The sequence below is a fragment of the Nyctereutes procyonoides genome, unplaced genomic scaffold, assembly GCF_905146905.1.
Source record: "Nyctereutes procyonoides isolate TBG_1078 unplaced genomic scaffold, NYPRO_anot_genome, whole genome shotgun sequence".
Taxonomy (NCBI): domain Eukaryota; kingdom Metazoa; phylum Chordata; class Mammalia; order Carnivora; family Canidae; genus Nyctereutes; species Nyctereutes procyonoides.
The window spans coordinates 10,350,839-10,367,974 of record NW_026575037.1 but is presented as its reverse complement, the minus strand read 5'-3'; the positions used below and the strand labels follow the sequence as shown (position 1 = coordinate 10,367,974).

Sequence of the window (17,136 nt, the reverse complement as noted above, 5' to 3'; positions counted from 1 at the left end):
ACTTATATTCAATTTATTTAGCCCTATCTCATCACAGGAGAAAAAAAGTAGTAATAATGACAGAAATTTATAGACACTTTTCTGATGAGAGATACAATTTCAGTGAGTTTTCCATTATTTACTCTGATTCAGATTTCTTTTTTTTTTTTATGACAAGATTTTATTTATTTATTCATGAGAGACACAGAGAGAGGCAGAGACACAGGCAGAGGGAGAAGCAGGCTCCATGCAGGGAGCACAATGTGGGGACTTCCGGGTCTCCAGGATCACACCCACACCCGGCTGAGGGCAGGGCTAAACAGCTGAGCCACCGGGCTGCCCTGATTCAGTTTTCTTTCTGAATTTTTAAATCTATTTTTTCTACCCTATTTACTGATTAGCTCATAACCTCTTTTCTCTCCTGTCATCCAGCAGCGTTGTTTTTTTGTTTTGTTTTGTTTTGTTTTGTTTTTGCCACACAAAAGGGTTGACTGCTTTCCCTAAGTCTCAAATCAGAAACATAAAAGTTAAATAAAAATGATTTGGATACTGAAGAGTTTTTTCCTACATTGAAGTATGAGACTTTGCTGTGAGATCACTGACAAGTTATCCATAATCTTGTAAGTATGCTCTTTACTCATTGCCTAAGTAAATTTCATTTAATTAAAACTTCCATCTTGTTAAATATTATTGCAGATTTCAATTCCCCAGATGGGTTGAAGGCCCAATGAAGTTCTTTTCTTATTGCTTAGGGATTACTTTTATATTCCATAGTTAGGTGGTCAGGAATTTTAAATATTTATATGAAAGCCATGGTCCAAACTTTTTAACCTAGGATTGATTCAACAAACATTTATTGAGCACCCCTTATATCAGGCACCCAGTTAGGGGAGTGAGCAAAACAGTTCCTGTTCCTGTGCCTGCCCTTACAGACATTACAGCCGATTTAGATGTAACAGACATTGAACAAAAAGAATTACAAACAAAAAATGCTATGAAGAAGGGAAGGGTGCTGGGGGAATATGTAATAAATGTAGCTAATCCAGCCTGATTGGGGGTGAGGGTGGGTAGAGGTGATTTTTCCAAAGAATTTCAAATTTAGGTTTGAAGCATGAGAAGGGGGAAGATTGGTCCAGGAGAAATAAGGGAACAGTTTGTGTAAAGACTTTGGGTAGAAAAGAATGCTACTCTACTAAAGAACCTAAGAGGTCAGTGCGGCAAGAGTGGTGATGCCAGGAAATGTCAGATAAGAGGCAGGCAAGGATCAAATCACATAGGCCATCTTAAGGATTAGGAACTTTATTCTAAGAGAATGAAAAATCAGTGGAGAATTTAAGCCAGGAAATAAAAGTTTTGTTTTTTCTTTAAAGATTTTATTTATTTATTCGAGAGAGAGAGAGAGAGAGAGAGAGAGAGAGAGAGAGAGAGAGAGGCAGAGGGAGAAACAGCTTCCTGTGGGAAGCTTGATGCAGGACTGGATCCCAGGACCCTGGGATCACAACCTGAGCCAAAGGCAGATGCTCAACCACTGAGCCACCCAGGTGCTCCGGAAATAAAAGTTTTTAAAAAGCTTACTATGACTAAAATGCAGAGTACAAAAATATATTAATTTACCATTTAATTTGTTCTGGAATGTGCTCTTATCTCTAGTAATTTAATGATACTAAGAATTTTTATTAATATGGGACAAACTCTAAATTTCTGGTCTGTGGAAAAGATCCTAGAATAGTTAAGCAAAGCAGAAGAGTCCTTGGGTATGTATCCTTAGTACGTCTTCAAGTGACAAACCTATATCCTGAGTTTCTCTGCTTTACATCTATATCATATCTTAACTTGAATTGCAAATAGAGGTGGTAAGATAATAAGATAGGGAGAGAAGAAGGTCTGTATGTGGGTATGTGTTCATTTGTGGTTTCCCAGGGTTTTGAAGAAGATTAAATGACAAAGAATATACCACATTCTCTGTTCTCAAAAATATAGTTTATCCTAGAGAAATTAGGAAAGTACAGACAATAAAATATTAAGATTTCTTTTCTTTTAGTTGGGTATTTTAAGAAAAAAAATGGCAGCTTCTGGATAATACAACAGATTTTTACATGAAACACATTAATTTCACAACTAGGGACATCAAGATGGCTTCAGAAACATTGTACTTGGAGTAATACAGAGTTCCATGAACACTAAGGCCCTTGGACCACAGAGACTATAAGCAGCTAACATTTTAATTTTAATACTCTCCCATTTTTCCTATGAGCATTTCTTGTCTTCTCCAGATGGTCTGTGTCTATTAAATTAGCAGATAAGATTTTAAGATGTTTTTTCCCAGGGATTGGGAATTGGGAGAAATTCTTGAAGATTAATAAAGTTTCCCTCAGTGAATATTAGAATGGAGGAGGAGAACGAGCTCTGACTACCATTCTCTGTTACCTCACTGCCTCTCAAACCACAAATTTCTTCTCTAGGATTTTGGGCTGCAAGGCTTCCTTTTAGGCTCAGTGACTCCTTCTTAGGAATGAGTGAATAATATATATACTTGGCAAACTGTTTGAGAAAGGCTGCTGACCCTTGGTCTAAGAAATCTTGAGCAATAGGAGATCTGAGTTTAAATGTCAGTTTATATCTGACTCACTATTTGAAAAGAATGAATCATTTCTTTTTGATTGAATCACTTAGCTCCATGGTCTGAGGTGTGGTACTGAAGATAGCAGGGATTAGCTTCACAAACATTGTATACTTGAATGCTACAGTTGATAAATCATTCTATTCGTCAAAATAGAAACACATTTATTAAGTACCTAATTGTGTACATGATTTGGAAACATTCAGAATATGTAGGCTAAATATTAAAATAAATTAGTGCTCATTATAGTTTCATGGGTCGGGTGAGATGTCTGTTATTATAAAAAAGGGAGGAGGCTTGCTATGCATTAATTACCAGGTTACTGAAGCTCTGGGTAAATTTGGTAGGAAGGTTAAGAGTAGCTTCCTAGCAAGTACTTGGTGTCTGGTTGAAAACTGGACACTGTTTACTTGGGCCAAAATGCAGTTATATTAGGCTATTTTTAATGACAAACAGTTACTTAAAAATTTCAACCCTCCAGAATCGGACTCACAACATCCTGATATTGTATTCTTTTTGTTGTTGTTGTTAATTTGACAGAGAGAGAGAGAGAAAGAGCATGCAAGCACAATCAGAGGGAGTGGCAGAGGGAGCAGCAGATTCTCCACTAAGCAGGTGCGGGGCTTGATCCTAGGACCCTGGTATCATGACCTGAACCAAAGACAGGCACTTAACCAACTGAGCCACTGAAGTGCCCCTTGATATTGTAGTCTTTTCTATGATCAGAGAGGAAATCTTTTAGCACTGAATAAGAATAGATTTTGGGGGATGCCTGGGTGGCTCAGGGGTTGAGCGCCTGCCTTCTGCCCAGGGTGTGGTCCTGGAGCCCTGGGATCGAGTCCCATGTCGGGCTCCCTGCATGGAGCCTACTTCTCCCTCTGCCTGTGTCTCTGCCTTTCTCTCTCTCTCTCTGTGACTATCATAAATACATAAAAATTAAAAAAAAATAAAAATAAAAAAAATGAATAGATTTGGGTGCATGGTCAGACCTATGAATATTACAAAGAGTAGATAAGCTACAATTTAAAAACAATAATAGCTTGATATAAAAAGAATAAGAGGGCAAAAAGAAAATTAACATTTGTCAAGTGCCAGCATTATATGTCCGTTATACTCAGTCACCTATATCATCAATAAAGTTCACAGAAATCTTGTAATAGGTAATGTTTTCATTTTGGTCAAGGAAGAAACTAAAGGGGACACCTGGGTGGCTCAGTGGTTGAGCGCCTGCTTTTGGCTCGGGGCGTGATCCCAGAGTCCCAAGATTGAGTCCCACATTGGGTTCCCTCCATGGAGCCTGCTTCTCCCTCTGCCTGTGTCTCTGCTTCTCTCTGTGTGTCTCTCATGAATAAATAAATAAAATCTTAAAAAAAAAAAAAGGGAAGAAACTGAGGGTTAGAGACTAGGAGGGCAGAGGTGGAATGCACATTCAGGACTGCTAGCTTATGATCTTTCCACAAAATCATTTAGGCACAAACAAAAAACCCTTAAAATCAGGTAGGAATAGACAAAGTAAGTTTTTCTTTAATTTCTTTCGGTTTAGATGTAATGTGTATCTGCGGGGAAAAAAGTGAATAAACTCTATTGCATAAAGATACTTGTACTCTATAAGTCTTTTGATGGGGGCAGTAGAAAGAGGTGAGACTGGAAAATGTACTTTAAGCAATATGTAAATTCTAGGTCATAATTTTTCTGAGGTTATTGATTTTCAAAAGTTATTTTCAAGATGAGCATTGATATTATTATTCTATCCAGTTTGTGGGGACATCGTAAGGCTACTGAAGAACTGCATAACATTCTTAGGAAAGCTGCTATAAAATATAAAGATTATTTATATTTCTGTGTACCCCAAGTACTTTGTTCTTACCTTAATTACAGCACCCACCATACTGCACTCTTATCACTTCTCCACTCTCTGCTATGTCTACCAGAAGGTGGATTTCTCCAAGGCAGGGACCCCAGGACCCTTTTTCACCATGGTGTCCATAGTAAACTGAACAGGGCCTGAAATATAATAAATGCTCAGTAAATGTCTAGAGAAAAAAGAAAAGGATTAGTCTTTTAAAAAAAAGATTTTATTCACTTATTTGAGATAGAGAATGAAAGCAAGACAGAGAGATAGAGAAAGAGCTAGGGGAGAGAGGGAGGGAGGGGGAGAGAGAGAGAGAGAGAGAGAGAACCAGTGAGGGGGAGGGGCAGAGAGAGAGGGAGCAGCAGGATTTCTGCTGAGCAGAGAGCCCAAACACTGGGCTCGCTTTCAGGACCCCGGGATCATGACCTGAACCAAAGACAGACACTTAACCAACTGAGCCACCCAGGTGCCCCCGGGATTCATCTTTCTGATCCCAGCTCCCTTATTCCTGAAATGAGCAGATAGTAATATTCTCCTAGATCCCTTGGCAGGGGTGTCATGATGTGCGCTCAAATACTGTTTATTGGCGACATAAGCCAGACATAAAAGATGTTTTTGGGGGGATCACTAAGGGAATCATTATTTTACCCAACAGAATTTTTATTCTGGCTAAAGTCTTTTTTTTTTTTTTTGTTAAGACCTGACCAACACATTTCCGGAAGGAGATGTAGGGTATGTTAGGGGCCATGCGCTAGTCCTCTCCATCCTTGGGCTCCAGAGTTGAAGGAAAAGCAGCACCTGCAGCGGAGCTGCGAGCCCTCTCTCACTAGGTGGCTCTCTTTCCCCCGAGGGGGCGCAGCCCGGGATGGCGGGCCCAGCTGCACACTCAGCAGCGCAGGGCAGGGCATAGTTCACTCGCTGTTTCGTTAATGATCATCTGTCCTTGGGAACGTATTTCCTCCAGGCGCGTGTCTGTGCGCGATGTTTCAGAAAGACACTGGTCTAATCTTGTAATAGGTGCGGTCACGGGGAAGGATCCCGAAGGTCTGGAAGGCAGCAGCAGTCAGTGACCCAAACTCCGCGCAGACCGAAACAGCCGGTAAAACCCCGACGTTACCCACTGGGGGCCGCCCGGGGAGGCTCCACAGCCGCACACCCGCAGGCGCCTGGCAAAGCTGCCTAGGGGCGCCCCGGGACGCACTAAAGACACGACTCGGCAACCACCCAGGACGTCCTTCAAAGCATCAGGATCCACAGCATTATTGACCACCCCCCCCTCCATTCTTCATTTCTGGTTGTTAGCCCCAAATCTGATACCAAATGCAAGTAACAGACTTTCAAAAGGATTTTTGAAAGATCGATGCCTTTCCTGGGAAGCTCGCGCCAGGCAGGGCCCAGGGTCTCCTGGACCCGGCGGATACGGAGCGTGCAGGGCGGGGGGGGGGGCCTCCCCCGACCCCGCCGGCGGCGTCTCCCCGCGTCCCGGGCTCTCCCGCCGGGAACCCCCGGGCCGAGTCCTCCGGGACGCGCTCGCCCACTCGCTCCGGCCTCCCCGCAGCGGGCGCGCGGGCTGCGGCGCGGGCGGCTCGGCAAGGGCGGCCCCCGCCCGGCAGCACCGGAACGCGGGCCGTCGGGGGCCGCTGTGCCCCCTCAGGGCCCCCGGCCGGCCCGGCCGCCCCCCCCCCCGCGGCGCCCGCCGCCGTCCCGGGGAAGCCCCTCGCCCGCCCGGCCGCCCGCCTTCAGCCCGGGCCTCTCCACGCCGCGCACGGGGGGGAGAGGACGCCGGGGGTGGTTCCCGCCCGCAGGCGGGTGGAGAAGCCCGCGGCGAACGCCTCGGGGTCCCTCCCCCCGCCCCCATTGTTGCGGGAAGGGGAAAGGGAAGAGGAAGTGAACTTCACCGCCCGGGAGATCACCCGGATTCCTGACCTGGGGGAGGCTTTCGGGCGGAAGGGAAGCCAAGGGGGAACCCCGGGCACTTTCCCGGGAATCCATTCGCCCCGGGAGGGTCACCCAGTCCGCACACACTGGTTACTATGACAATACAACCACAGCCTCCAGTTGCCATGGCAGCTGTTGACCCAATCCGACTGGTTTCCTTTCTCTTCCTCCCCGGGCTCCACCCCACCCCCTTCAACAGTCTCCAGGCGTGCAGGGGGAGGGGCCCCCAGCGGGGGAGGGGGTCCCGAGCGTCTCTCTCTGCGGCGCGAGGGGAGACTAGAGTGGAGGGACTGGCGGGCGGAACTGTAGGAGGGAGGGACAGCGTTTCCGGTAGGGAAGAGTGGAGGAGCGGAAAAAGGAAGCGAGGAATCGGGTGGAGTGGAAAGACGGGGGAAGACTTTGAGTGTGACTCCCGGGTGATTTGGGCTCGCTGTGCCCGGCGAGGCCGGGGTTGCCCCCTCGCGCGGGAGAGGGCTGGACCGGCCGGAAGCCGCCAAGCGCCTCCGGCAGGCCGCTCAGCCGCCGAGCAGGGGCCTCACGGCTAGCCGATCCCCAGAGGCCGCGCCACAGAGCAGCAGAAGTCCCCGGGAGGGCCGGGCGCCGCTGAAATCTCGCGAGAGGGACCCCCACTTCCGTCCTCGGCTTCTCCCCCCTCTTTCCCCCCGCCCCCTTCCCTTCTCCCTCCCCCTCCCCCCTCCCGGGTCGGAGTGTCCCTGCGCCCCACGGGCCGGAGCAGCAGCGAGAGCAGCTTTCCCCGCTCCCTCCCCCTCGCCTCACTCACCGCCACCCCCCCGCCGAGCGAGGAGGAGCCGGAGGAGAGGAAGATGGCGGCGGCCGCCAGCACCCGCGGTGCCGCGGGGCCGCTTCGAGGAGCCTGAGAGACCCACAGAGGCTTCGCGGGAAGACGCGGCGGCGGAGGATGAGCCTGCAGAGCGCGCAGTATCTCCGGTGAGTGCAGAGGCCGGCCCCGGACGCGGGGGGAGCAGGTCGAGGGTCGGGGCACGGAGCAACAGACGCGGCGGCGGGGACGGCGGGGCGGCGGGGCGGCGGGGCGGCGGGGAGTTGCTGTGTCCTCTCCTTCCCCGGCGGGGAGGCGGGGGCTGCGAGGGGCTCCGCGGGAGGGGGCGGGGCGGGCACACTCCCGAGTGCCCGGCGCCCCGTGGGCCCGGCGGAGTTCCGGCGCGGCCAGCTCGTCCGGGTGCCGGGAAGGAGGTTAGGGAAGCGTGAGAATGTGTGTGCGCGCGCGCCCCCCGGGGTCGCAGGCTCGCTGGGGGGTGGGGCGGGGGCGGGGGCGGGGGCCGCGACCCCGAGTGGGGGTGGGGGGAGCGTGGGGTGGGGTGGGGCGGCGCGTGGGGCGAGGACGAGGTGGAAGTCTGCACGCCTGGTGGGGGGTGGGGTGGGGGGAGACCGCTGGAAACCCCAGTCGAGTCTTTATTCTTAGGTTGAAAGTGCTGAGGAATAATGTCATCTGTAGTTAGTTGGCGGGGTGGAGGTGAGGGCATAAAGACGGGTAATGGACGAGGAAGTGAGGAAAGAGGGAGGTACTACGGACGGTGTTGTTGGGTTCCCCAGAAGAAACTGAGTTAGGATTAGCGTAGTCGGAAGATACCATTCTGAGAGTCGAGTGGTGTAAGGAACTTGGGTGTCGGAGGTGAGTGACGCACGGGTACCGAGCGTGTGGCTATGGGATGTGGGTCTGGGGCGGTGTAAAGGCTGGAGCGCCTGACCAGCATTTTAGGAACGGGCAGATTAGGTACATTGGGACCAGGTACGTGGTGGTGAGGGCGTACTGAAAGGAAAGACACCAGCCAGCGATTGTGCAGCCAGGAAGGTTCCATGGAAGCAGAATGAGAGTACACGTGTAAGAGGGTCAAGAATCTTGATGTCGGACAACTAAAAGGTTGTTAGAGCCCAAGGTTAATTCGGGAGAAGTGCTACTTCTTAGAAAAAGGGGGAGGAAGATCTTAAAACGGACCCTTTTTGTCTTTCAGGAGCAGAACTAAGGCAGGCTTATGGGAAGATCTTTAAAACAATGGTTTCATACCTTGTAGAGGAGGGAGTTGAATGGGGTGTAGAAGTCTGAAATGCGCACAGAAGCCACTTTAGCTGTGTAGTGAAGTCAAAAGTATTGATGTGTGTGATTGGCATAATCTATATGCATATTGCAAGAGAAGGTAAGTAGTAAGTGTACAGGAGGGTGGCCGTTCTACTTAGGAAAGGAGTAATAGTTGCCTTAAGCAAAGAGTGGAAAAGGGAGAATGATCAGATCTTTGGATTACACTTGAATGCCTGAGTTTAACAGTGACAGGATCCACACAACACGTGTGGCCAATGACCTTAGGGTAGTTGGAATGCTGTCTTTCTGTCACAGTCCTTTTTCTTCACTATTATCCTTTTGTTGTTTAGCATATCAGGTGAACTTAATGAATATAACTGTGGGAAACGTCTATGGTAGATGTTGTAGAGGGGGGATATGGGAGCCGTCAGGACAGTACTTGATTTTAAGGAATTTGCAGTTTAGCGTATTAGGCAAGTAAATTAATAATAGCACAGAGCAAAATATGGCAGGTGTCAAAAAGACGCCAAGGGTCACGAGAGTCCAAAGGCAGGAGATTACCTGAGCAGTTGGGGGGTTGGGGAGTCAGGAAAAGCTTCCTTTGTTCATTTGTTCGTTCATACACTCATGATTCATCAGTCATTTTGTTGATCACCTATATGGGAGGCATTGTCCCAACTGCTGAGAATAGAAAAGAACTCCACCCTCTCCTTACAGTTTATAGTTTGTTAGGTTTCAAGGAGAGAATGGCACTTAAACCATTTTAAGTTACCTGAAGGATAAGTATAATTCTGACAGTTGTGGATTGAGAATGGGGAATCCAAATGGAAGGAAACTGAACAGAGATATGAAGATAGGAAGGCCAGGGAAGGTGTTTAGTCTAGTTAAACAATATAGGGTGATGCACCTGGAAAAACTTAAATACATTTTTTTTTTTTTATAGATGAAGTGTGACCCCTTCATTTTACACATGAGGGAAGTATAGCACAATGAAGGAAAAATTGTTGAGGACCATATAGCTGGTACATGGAAGCTCTGTAACTCAAATGTAGGTCTTCCAACTCCGTATCAGCCATAACTGTGGGACATGTGTGGGCTCATCCATTCCTTCCACAAATATGTATTGAGAGCTAACTGTATGTCACTTACTCTTCTAGGCACTGAGGGTAGAATGGCGAACAAAAGAATAAACATAGGAAGGTATATTCTAGTATAATTATGCAATCAATAAACATATGAACTGATAACCGTGTTTGTCAGGTGGTGACAAGAACTAGGAGGAAAAAGCAAGATATGGTTATCTTGTTTTATGTAGACATGGTGATCAAGGAAGACCTATTAGATCGGGTGCCCCATATTTGAGAGTCTTGAATCATGATCTGTAGTTTATAGTTAAAATGGATGAGCAATGAAGAATCTGAGATAATTTGTTAGAAGAGCATTCTCGTGTTCATAGGCAGTAGGGAGATGAATCTACGAAATGCGATAATGAGCAGTTAGGACTAGAGATAGTGGAATAGAAAGGTATGAAAAGCAGACTGGGAGAGGTGATAATTTTAATGGGAAGATTGGTTGGCTTTGAGAGGCTTCTTTGTTAATCTGTTTTATATTTCGCGAATCATCATGGTATTTAGGGAAGACTTATCCGTAGGTTGTGAAATCATTGGTAGTCCACTTGAGGTGATTTGAGTTCTTTGAAGAGGGAGAAAAGAGTAAGAATGAAACCATGTTTAAATAACTTATATTTTCCAGCTAAAGTTGAGTAAGCAAAAGTGAACAGGCATAGGACCTGGAGTCTCTTAAGGATTCCTGAGAGCCAGTCGATGTAAATAAAGCAAGTCTTAGGGCTGGGACTTAGAGGGGAAGGGGTAATAAAGACTTGCATCAACCCCAATTTCCCTTTTCCTCTTCAGATAATCATTGCATTTAAAGTCTGCTGTGAGGAGGCTAGAGAATGTCTTCAGGGAAGCCTCATGTTCATTTTCTTTTCTTTGTGGAAACCAAATCTTTGGTTTTTAGACAACTTGGGAAGGATGCTAGGTATTGCTGAACAAGTGTGGTTGGGGTAATAGCAATTATTCTTTGTGACCTTGACTTTAGGGAGAGTTTTGTTGCCTACCTTTCTCCGTGGTGTAAGACCATGACTGAGCAATTTTTAAGCTGCATAGCCACAGATCTTGTGTAGATGAAAATTAGCTTTGTACCAGCTGAATTAATTTGTTGGAGTAAATGAGCTGGGGTGTCTGGTGTTGAAATGGCAGGGTGGTGGCAAACCAGGGAGTAAGATGGCAGTTTTAGAAGAGTGAGATAAGTAAAAAAGCATCAGTAAGATGAAGATAGAGGGGGTATTTAAAGTCAAAGGGGACTGAATTAGTCTTGAGTTGTAGAAATAGAACAGAGATGAAAGGAAAGAAAAACCTATCTTCTGTTTGGGAAAGAAGGTGATGTTCTAGGCAAGACAGGGTGATGACTTTTTTTTTTGTTGAAAGAGAATTGTCTTTTTTTTTTTTTTTTTTTTGAGAAGTAACATATTTTGAAATAGACGGACAAGACTCTTACATAAATGAATAAGTTTGAGAATACTTACCCACGTTTATAAAAGTAAGAAATGGCTTTAAATATGAGGGTTCTAGACTAGATATCATTGGAAATTTATTACTCAAATTGAAGAAAAAATTCAATGTTTTCTCTTTCCATTTATGACAAAATAGATTTTTTTTTTTTAAGATTTTATTTATTCATGAGAGAGACAGAGAGGCAGAGACCCAGGCAGTGGGAGAAGCAGGCTCCATGCAGGGAGCACAACATGGGACTCCATCCTGGGGCCCCGGGATCACGCCCTGGACCAAAGGAAGGCACTAAACCGCTGAACCAACCGGGTGTCCTGAAAAATAGATTTTAAAGACTTTGACATCTCTGTTGAGTAGAAGAAAAGGGTATATTGGATATTGTTCATTTAATAAGAGTGGGAGAAAGGTAAAGATGACCATGGATGAGAGAGTGGGTGATGTATATCATGCTTTAAATAATAGTATTTTAGGGCAGCCCGGGTGGCTCAGCGGTTTAGCGCCGCCTTCAGCCCTGGGCATGATCCTGGAGACCTGGGATCGAGTCCCACGTCGGGCTCCCTGCATGGAGCCTGCTTCTCCCTCTGCCTGTGTCTCTGCCTCCCTCTCTCTCTGTGTCTCTCATGAATAAATAAATAAAATCTTTAAAAAATAAAAATAAAAAAATAAATAATAGTATTTTAGGGAATAGAAATCTGGGAATTCATGTATCAAGTTAGAAAAGCAGGTGTGGGGAAAGTATTGAAGTACCACACAGGGAAGACATTATCAAAGTTGTTAGGGAACTTGAGAAATTAGAATAATCATAGCCAGAGGGAATACCAAATAGGTCAAATCCTGTTCTAAAACATGGCACAGGTAGCACTGAATGACATCTGCTGCTGTTGTGGGAGACAGCAGTTGGTACTGTGTACTCCTTCCAACTTTTCTCCTTTCCTTCCTTCCCTATTCTTGTCTTTTTGCTTTAATTTCTTCCTGTGCTGTAGGTTTTACAGGTCGATCCCTAGGGTTAGACCTCTTTACAAGGAATGTCTACAAATTGTTTTGTTAGAATTTTTTTTACATGATAATTCTGTAAGCAAAGAGGCTGCATTCCAGTGGCATACTTCTTTGTCAGAAACTTTTGTTGCCGGAGGTAGAAATAATGTAACAGCCACAAGGTGGTTTTCTGAAACAGCAGAAAAATGGTTATCATTTATATACTAATTAAAATATCCAGTAAATTGTTAAGATAAAAAGTGTTAATCTAAATATTGGGGCATGGGGAGATAAAAGGTAGAGATGAGGCTGGAGAAAGTAGCAAGCAAAAAAGCCTTTTAGCTTGGGGAGAGGAGCAGAGAAGTTAGTGGGAGCAGTTTGGAGGAATATGTATACTAAGTAGGTTCTGGAAGATTCTGGTAATTCTAGGCTGGGCATTCACTAACTCTAGAAGCTTTAAGACATCCTGTAGCGCGCGCGCGCGCGCGCGCGCACACACACACACACACACACACACACACAAGAATCCTATAGCACATGCTGTTTCTAATTCACGTGGTCAAGAAGTCTCCCCAGCCCCGCCCCTTCCTGCACAGGATTTAAAATAAAATATCTTTGGTCCCAGAAAAATCAGCCAAACATGACTGATTTACCAAACATGGTAAAATTGTTGGGAGAAAAAATTTCTCTCTCTCTCTCTCTCTCTCTCTCTCTCTCAACTTATAACTCTGTTTTTTTTTTTTTTTTGTTACAATGGTTTTATTAATAGAATTTTACCTGCTTGAATATTGATTGGCTAAATTATTTTGGCAGTTAATTTCTGCTTCCCTTGTGGTTTCAGTTGGATTCAAAATGTATACTTCCTGTCCTAGACTATGTTTCATTGCTTTCTAACAGCTGCTGTGTTCTACCTTCATGGTAGATGAAACAACTGCTGAGCTTTTGTTTTGTTTTTTTTTAAGATGCTCTAGTAAGATCTGGACTCACTAGTGTAGCAAGTTTCTCGAGGCAATATTGGGGTGGATGGTGGTTCAGACTTTAAAAGAGCTAGTTTGTTTTATAGTGGATTAGTATTGTTTGCAGCCTCCAACTACATCTCTAATGCTGTCTAGCCTTTCAGATTTTTGGTTTTAGTGGCATGAATAAGTACCTGAAAGTTCAGGCATGTTTGTTTGACCTCATTGATCTTGTTCAGAGAATAAACTGTTGAGCATATGTCTTTTGGGTAGTGGATTGCTCATCTTTATGTGGATATTTTGGCAGATAGTCATCACATGTCATTTAAGTTTTATAATCAAACTAATGTAGTTGTTGAATTGTTATGGACGGACTTATCAGTGGTTTAGGAGATTGTAACTAAGAAGGGCTAATCAGTTGCAGGAATATACAGAGATGGAGTTTTGGCAAACCTATGACACATGGTAAGTGAGAACTTGTAACCCACTCCTTTCTTGTTAACATGTAAGAGGAGCTCCTTAGGAAGGTTGTTTTCACTCCCTTAGACCCAATTTTTAGTCATTAGGAAGAGTAGATATTTAAGAAATTGTTTAAGAAAATTTTAGGAGTCTCTAGATTAGGTAGCAGTTTTGTCTCAGTTTTTTTTTTTTTCTTTTTCATTTCTTGTTTCTTAATTTGTGGCACTTACTGACATTTTGGGTTCAGACAATTCTTTGTTGTGGGGAGCAGTCCTACACATCATAGTATGTTTTAGTAGCATCCCTGGCCCCTACCCACTAAATGCCAGTATTGTTCACCCCCATTTGTGACAACCAGAAATATTTCTTATGGCTACCAATTTCAGGTTTGCCTTATACTTTGTTTTTACTTTTATTTACCATCCGCCTTTCCTTAATCCTTTATAATTCAGCTATTTTAATCTAGCACCTTATTGGGATTGGTATTTCCAAAGGTGCCAAAGAACTAATGGCCAGATTCAACCACTGATTTTTTTTTTTTCTCTCTTATACTGACACTTTCGTTTTCCTTTTTCTCTGTTTCTCTGTGTCCCTCTCGTATGCATCCATTCATCCCTGCCACAAGTAAACATTCAGTTTGGGCCAAGGTATATATCCCAGGTCCCTGAGGATAAAAAGAGAATCTATTGTCAAGTAGTTTTACTAGGCCCCACAAACAAGTACATAATTATCACTTAGTTCATTGATGCTTTGGTTTATACACAGGGGCCTTAGGGAAGTTCTTGAAGTCTATTGTTTCTAGCACTGAGATTCCATGATTCTGAATATCCTGCCTTTTATCTTATTTTGTTTTCTTGGTTTGCCTTGCCTCATCAGTGGCAAAAAAGAAATGCATAGCCCTATGCCTCTTTTTCTCTTCTTTCAATGTTTCTTTTCCTCAGATATCCCATCCACTTGCTGTCACCACATCATCATTGTTTAAAATCTATCAAGTGTTTGTTTAGTATAAATCATTGTGTTAGGTCCTGGGGAGACACATGAATAAGCTATCATGTCTGCCATTCAGAGAGTTTTTTAAACTATTTAATGAAATAGGCACAGACATAAAATACTACATAACAAAGTAGGTTGAGTATAGTAGTTTAGAGCATTGTCTCTGGGGCAGAACTGCCTGGATTCAAATCATAGCTTTACCGCTTAACTGGCTGTGTTACCTTGGATAAGCTTCTTAAGCTTTCTGTGCCTCAGTTTCCAGATAATAATAATCTTCATCTCGTTGAGTTATAAAGCTCAAGCAAGTTAAATTGCAAAGTACTTGGTATGGTTCTAGCACATAGTAAGCACTATGTGAGCATTAGTTATGGATAGTGCCTGAAAATTAGCCTCTGGCACTGACTAATCTGGTAATTTTGCATATCTATTTTCTGGACATTCCTAATTTTAGAAGTCTCTCTGTTGTAGCAAACTCAACACTTAATCTTTACTCTTCTGCCCGTATCCCTCATGCTTCTTCATTTTGCTCTTTCGTGTTGCCGCTCCCCATCTTCCCATCCAGGTTTAAAGTCTTGCAGTCATCTTTGAGTTTTTCCAGTGCCCTCAGACTATTCCATACATAAACTGCTTTTGGAAATGATGCATTCCTGTTTCATGTCTGGCACTGTCAGTTCTAAGCCCCTGCTGTTGAAATAGTCTTCCACCTTATTCCTTGCCTACAACTCTTGCAAGTAGCAAGAAGAAAGCATTGATTAGGATTTTTAAACATCACCCAGTAGTCTCTGTTTTTGAACTAACAACATCTCTGGGTCTTGATTTCTTTCTTGTTAAAATGGAACATTGATCTTACAAAATTGATGTTAGTGTTAAAACAATAAAGGTTTACATATGTTCAGCAAATTTTGGTTCTCTTTCACAATCCACCTGTCCCCCTGCCAGTTGATCTTTTACATTGCTTCTGCATTAATATTCCTGCAGAACATTTGTATGTCACTTTCCATTATTTAAACTCCTTAGTCTGGCATTCTGAGCCTTCCATAAAATGATTCTTATCTACCTCTGCCACATGATATCTTGTTACATTTTCATAAGAACTGACACTGCCAGCCAAAGTAATCTTCTCATTGCCTTCTAAACACAGTTTATCCATTCTTGCTTTTATCTCTCTTCCCAGACCATTTTCCCTGTAGGAAGTACTGTCCTGCACTATGTTAATTTTCACTGTCCTTTCACTATCTTAATTTCAAGTCTTCTGTGAAGACTTCTCTATTCTGGTGATTTCTGCACTCTTTGAACTTTGTAGTATTTCCTGTCTCTTAGTCAGTTGGTATATATAATTTCTCAAATTTGTAATGATCTCTTTTTTTATATAAGTGAATTATCTCTGCAGCTAGACTGGGTATGATATAGAGACCATGTCTCAGTATTTTTAAGTACACAGTGTACGTAATGGGTGTTCAATAGTTTTCATGCTTTTTTGTTTTTGCAAAACATTTATGGAATACTTACAGATGCCAGTGTTAGGCCCTGAGAATATAAGAATGAATGAACTGATTTTTGTTCCTTAGGATAGTGGCTTTCTGGGGGAGATGGATGTTACACAGATATTTCCATGTAATGTGGTAAATAACTATGTTAAATGTTTTCAGAGATGCCAGAGTATACTGTATACTGAAGGAAGTAGAACTTTTCTTGCCAGGGGAGTTCAGAGAAAGCTTCCAGAGTTGAATCTCTGAGCTCAGTCTTAAAAGATGAGTAGGATTAATGGGATGAAGAATGAAGGGAAGAATGTAGTAGACTGAGGAACAAAATGAGTAAAGAAATGCCTGGGGGCAGTGTGCTTGAGGAACTCTAAAGTGTGGTATTAGGAACGTTTGAGAGTCTGGTTGACGTAAATACCATGATCAGATCAGACTGTCAGGTTATGGGGTATAAGTTACGGAGATTATTTGCCCTAATTCAGCTTTTGTTTTGGAGTCTAAGGTTTTTGTTTTGTTTTGTTTTTCAGCAAATTTGGTCATTAATCTTATGGGAATAATTTATATTTGAATGGCTGATGTTTGTTGTACATATTCCTACTAGAATAGAGAGACACAAGAGAAAGATACTGATATAATGCCTATAGTCCTTTCTTTGAGATACATAAAGATTTAAATTTCCTTAGCTTTGAAAGTAACTTCATCTCAGGTAAAAAATTAGTTACTTGAAACATTATTAAATTATTATGTAGGAGATGAAAGTTTTAGTGAATACATGTAATTCTGAAAAAAAATGAGTTGATAGGACTTATTTTCTAGAATCTTCATCTGTTGAGTCCAGAGATGGAATAAGGGTGTAGATGAGGGAAGAAAGACTATTGGGGGAAAAACATCCAGAACCTTAAGTTAGTGAAGTCTCTTCAGATTGAACTTCTTCAAGTCCTTCATAAAGAAAACAAAACATTTGAGACTGTTTTTGATGATTAATATTTTGTTCTCACTGTCCTTGATGGCATTTTTTTCCTGTAATGTCTGTCTTAAGTGAGAAGCATGATTCTAAAATCTCTTATATTTAAATACCTGCTGTATTTAATGTGTTAATATTCTCAGTCTGTTTCCTAAAATTCTACAGGTTCACTGAACCACATTAGTTGAGTACTTTTCCCTTCCCTCCTCTTCCCAGAAGCCTACTATTTCAGTGCTTAGTTGGGACACAGTATATTAGAATATGTTTTACTGTCTCTTAGAAAGGTCATCAAT

At 43.5% G+C, this 17,136-nt stretch overlaps 2 protein-coding genes across 9 annotated transcripts in view; one reads left to right on the top strand and one right to left on the bottom strand.

Annotated features, from left to right (window-relative positions):
• NMNAT2 (nicotinamide nucleotide adenylyltransferase 2) overlaps positions 1-7,292 on the bottom strand; it is a 188,085-nt gene extending 180,793 nt beyond the window's left edge. For 2 of the 4 annotated variants that reach the window (XM_055319126.1, XM_055319129.1), the window contains exons 1-2: positions 6,378-6,670; positions 4,467-4,603 (exon numbers count right to left, since the gene is read on the bottom strand). The gene's annotated coding sequence lies outside the window, so the exon portion shown is untranslated. Of the gene's footprint in view, positions 1-4,466; positions 4,604-5,249; positions 5,909-6,377; positions 6,671-7,170 lie in introns of those variants that run through there. The other 2 variants (XM_055319127.1, XM_055319128.1) reach the window with 2 other exon arrangements.
• Positions 7,067-17,136, top strand: part of SMG7 (SMG7 nonsense mediated mRNA decay factor) — a 94,127-nt gene continuing 84,057 nt past the window's right edge. For all 5 annotated transcript variants that reach the window (XM_055319122.1, XM_055319125.1, XM_055319123.1 and 2 more), the window contains exon 1: positions 7,067-7,337. In XM_055319122.1, the coding sequence (XP_055175097.1) occupies positions 7,309-7,337 (29 nt within the window). In that variant the 5' untranslated portion in view covers positions 7,067-7,308. The remainder of the gene's footprint in view (positions 7,338-17,136) is intronic.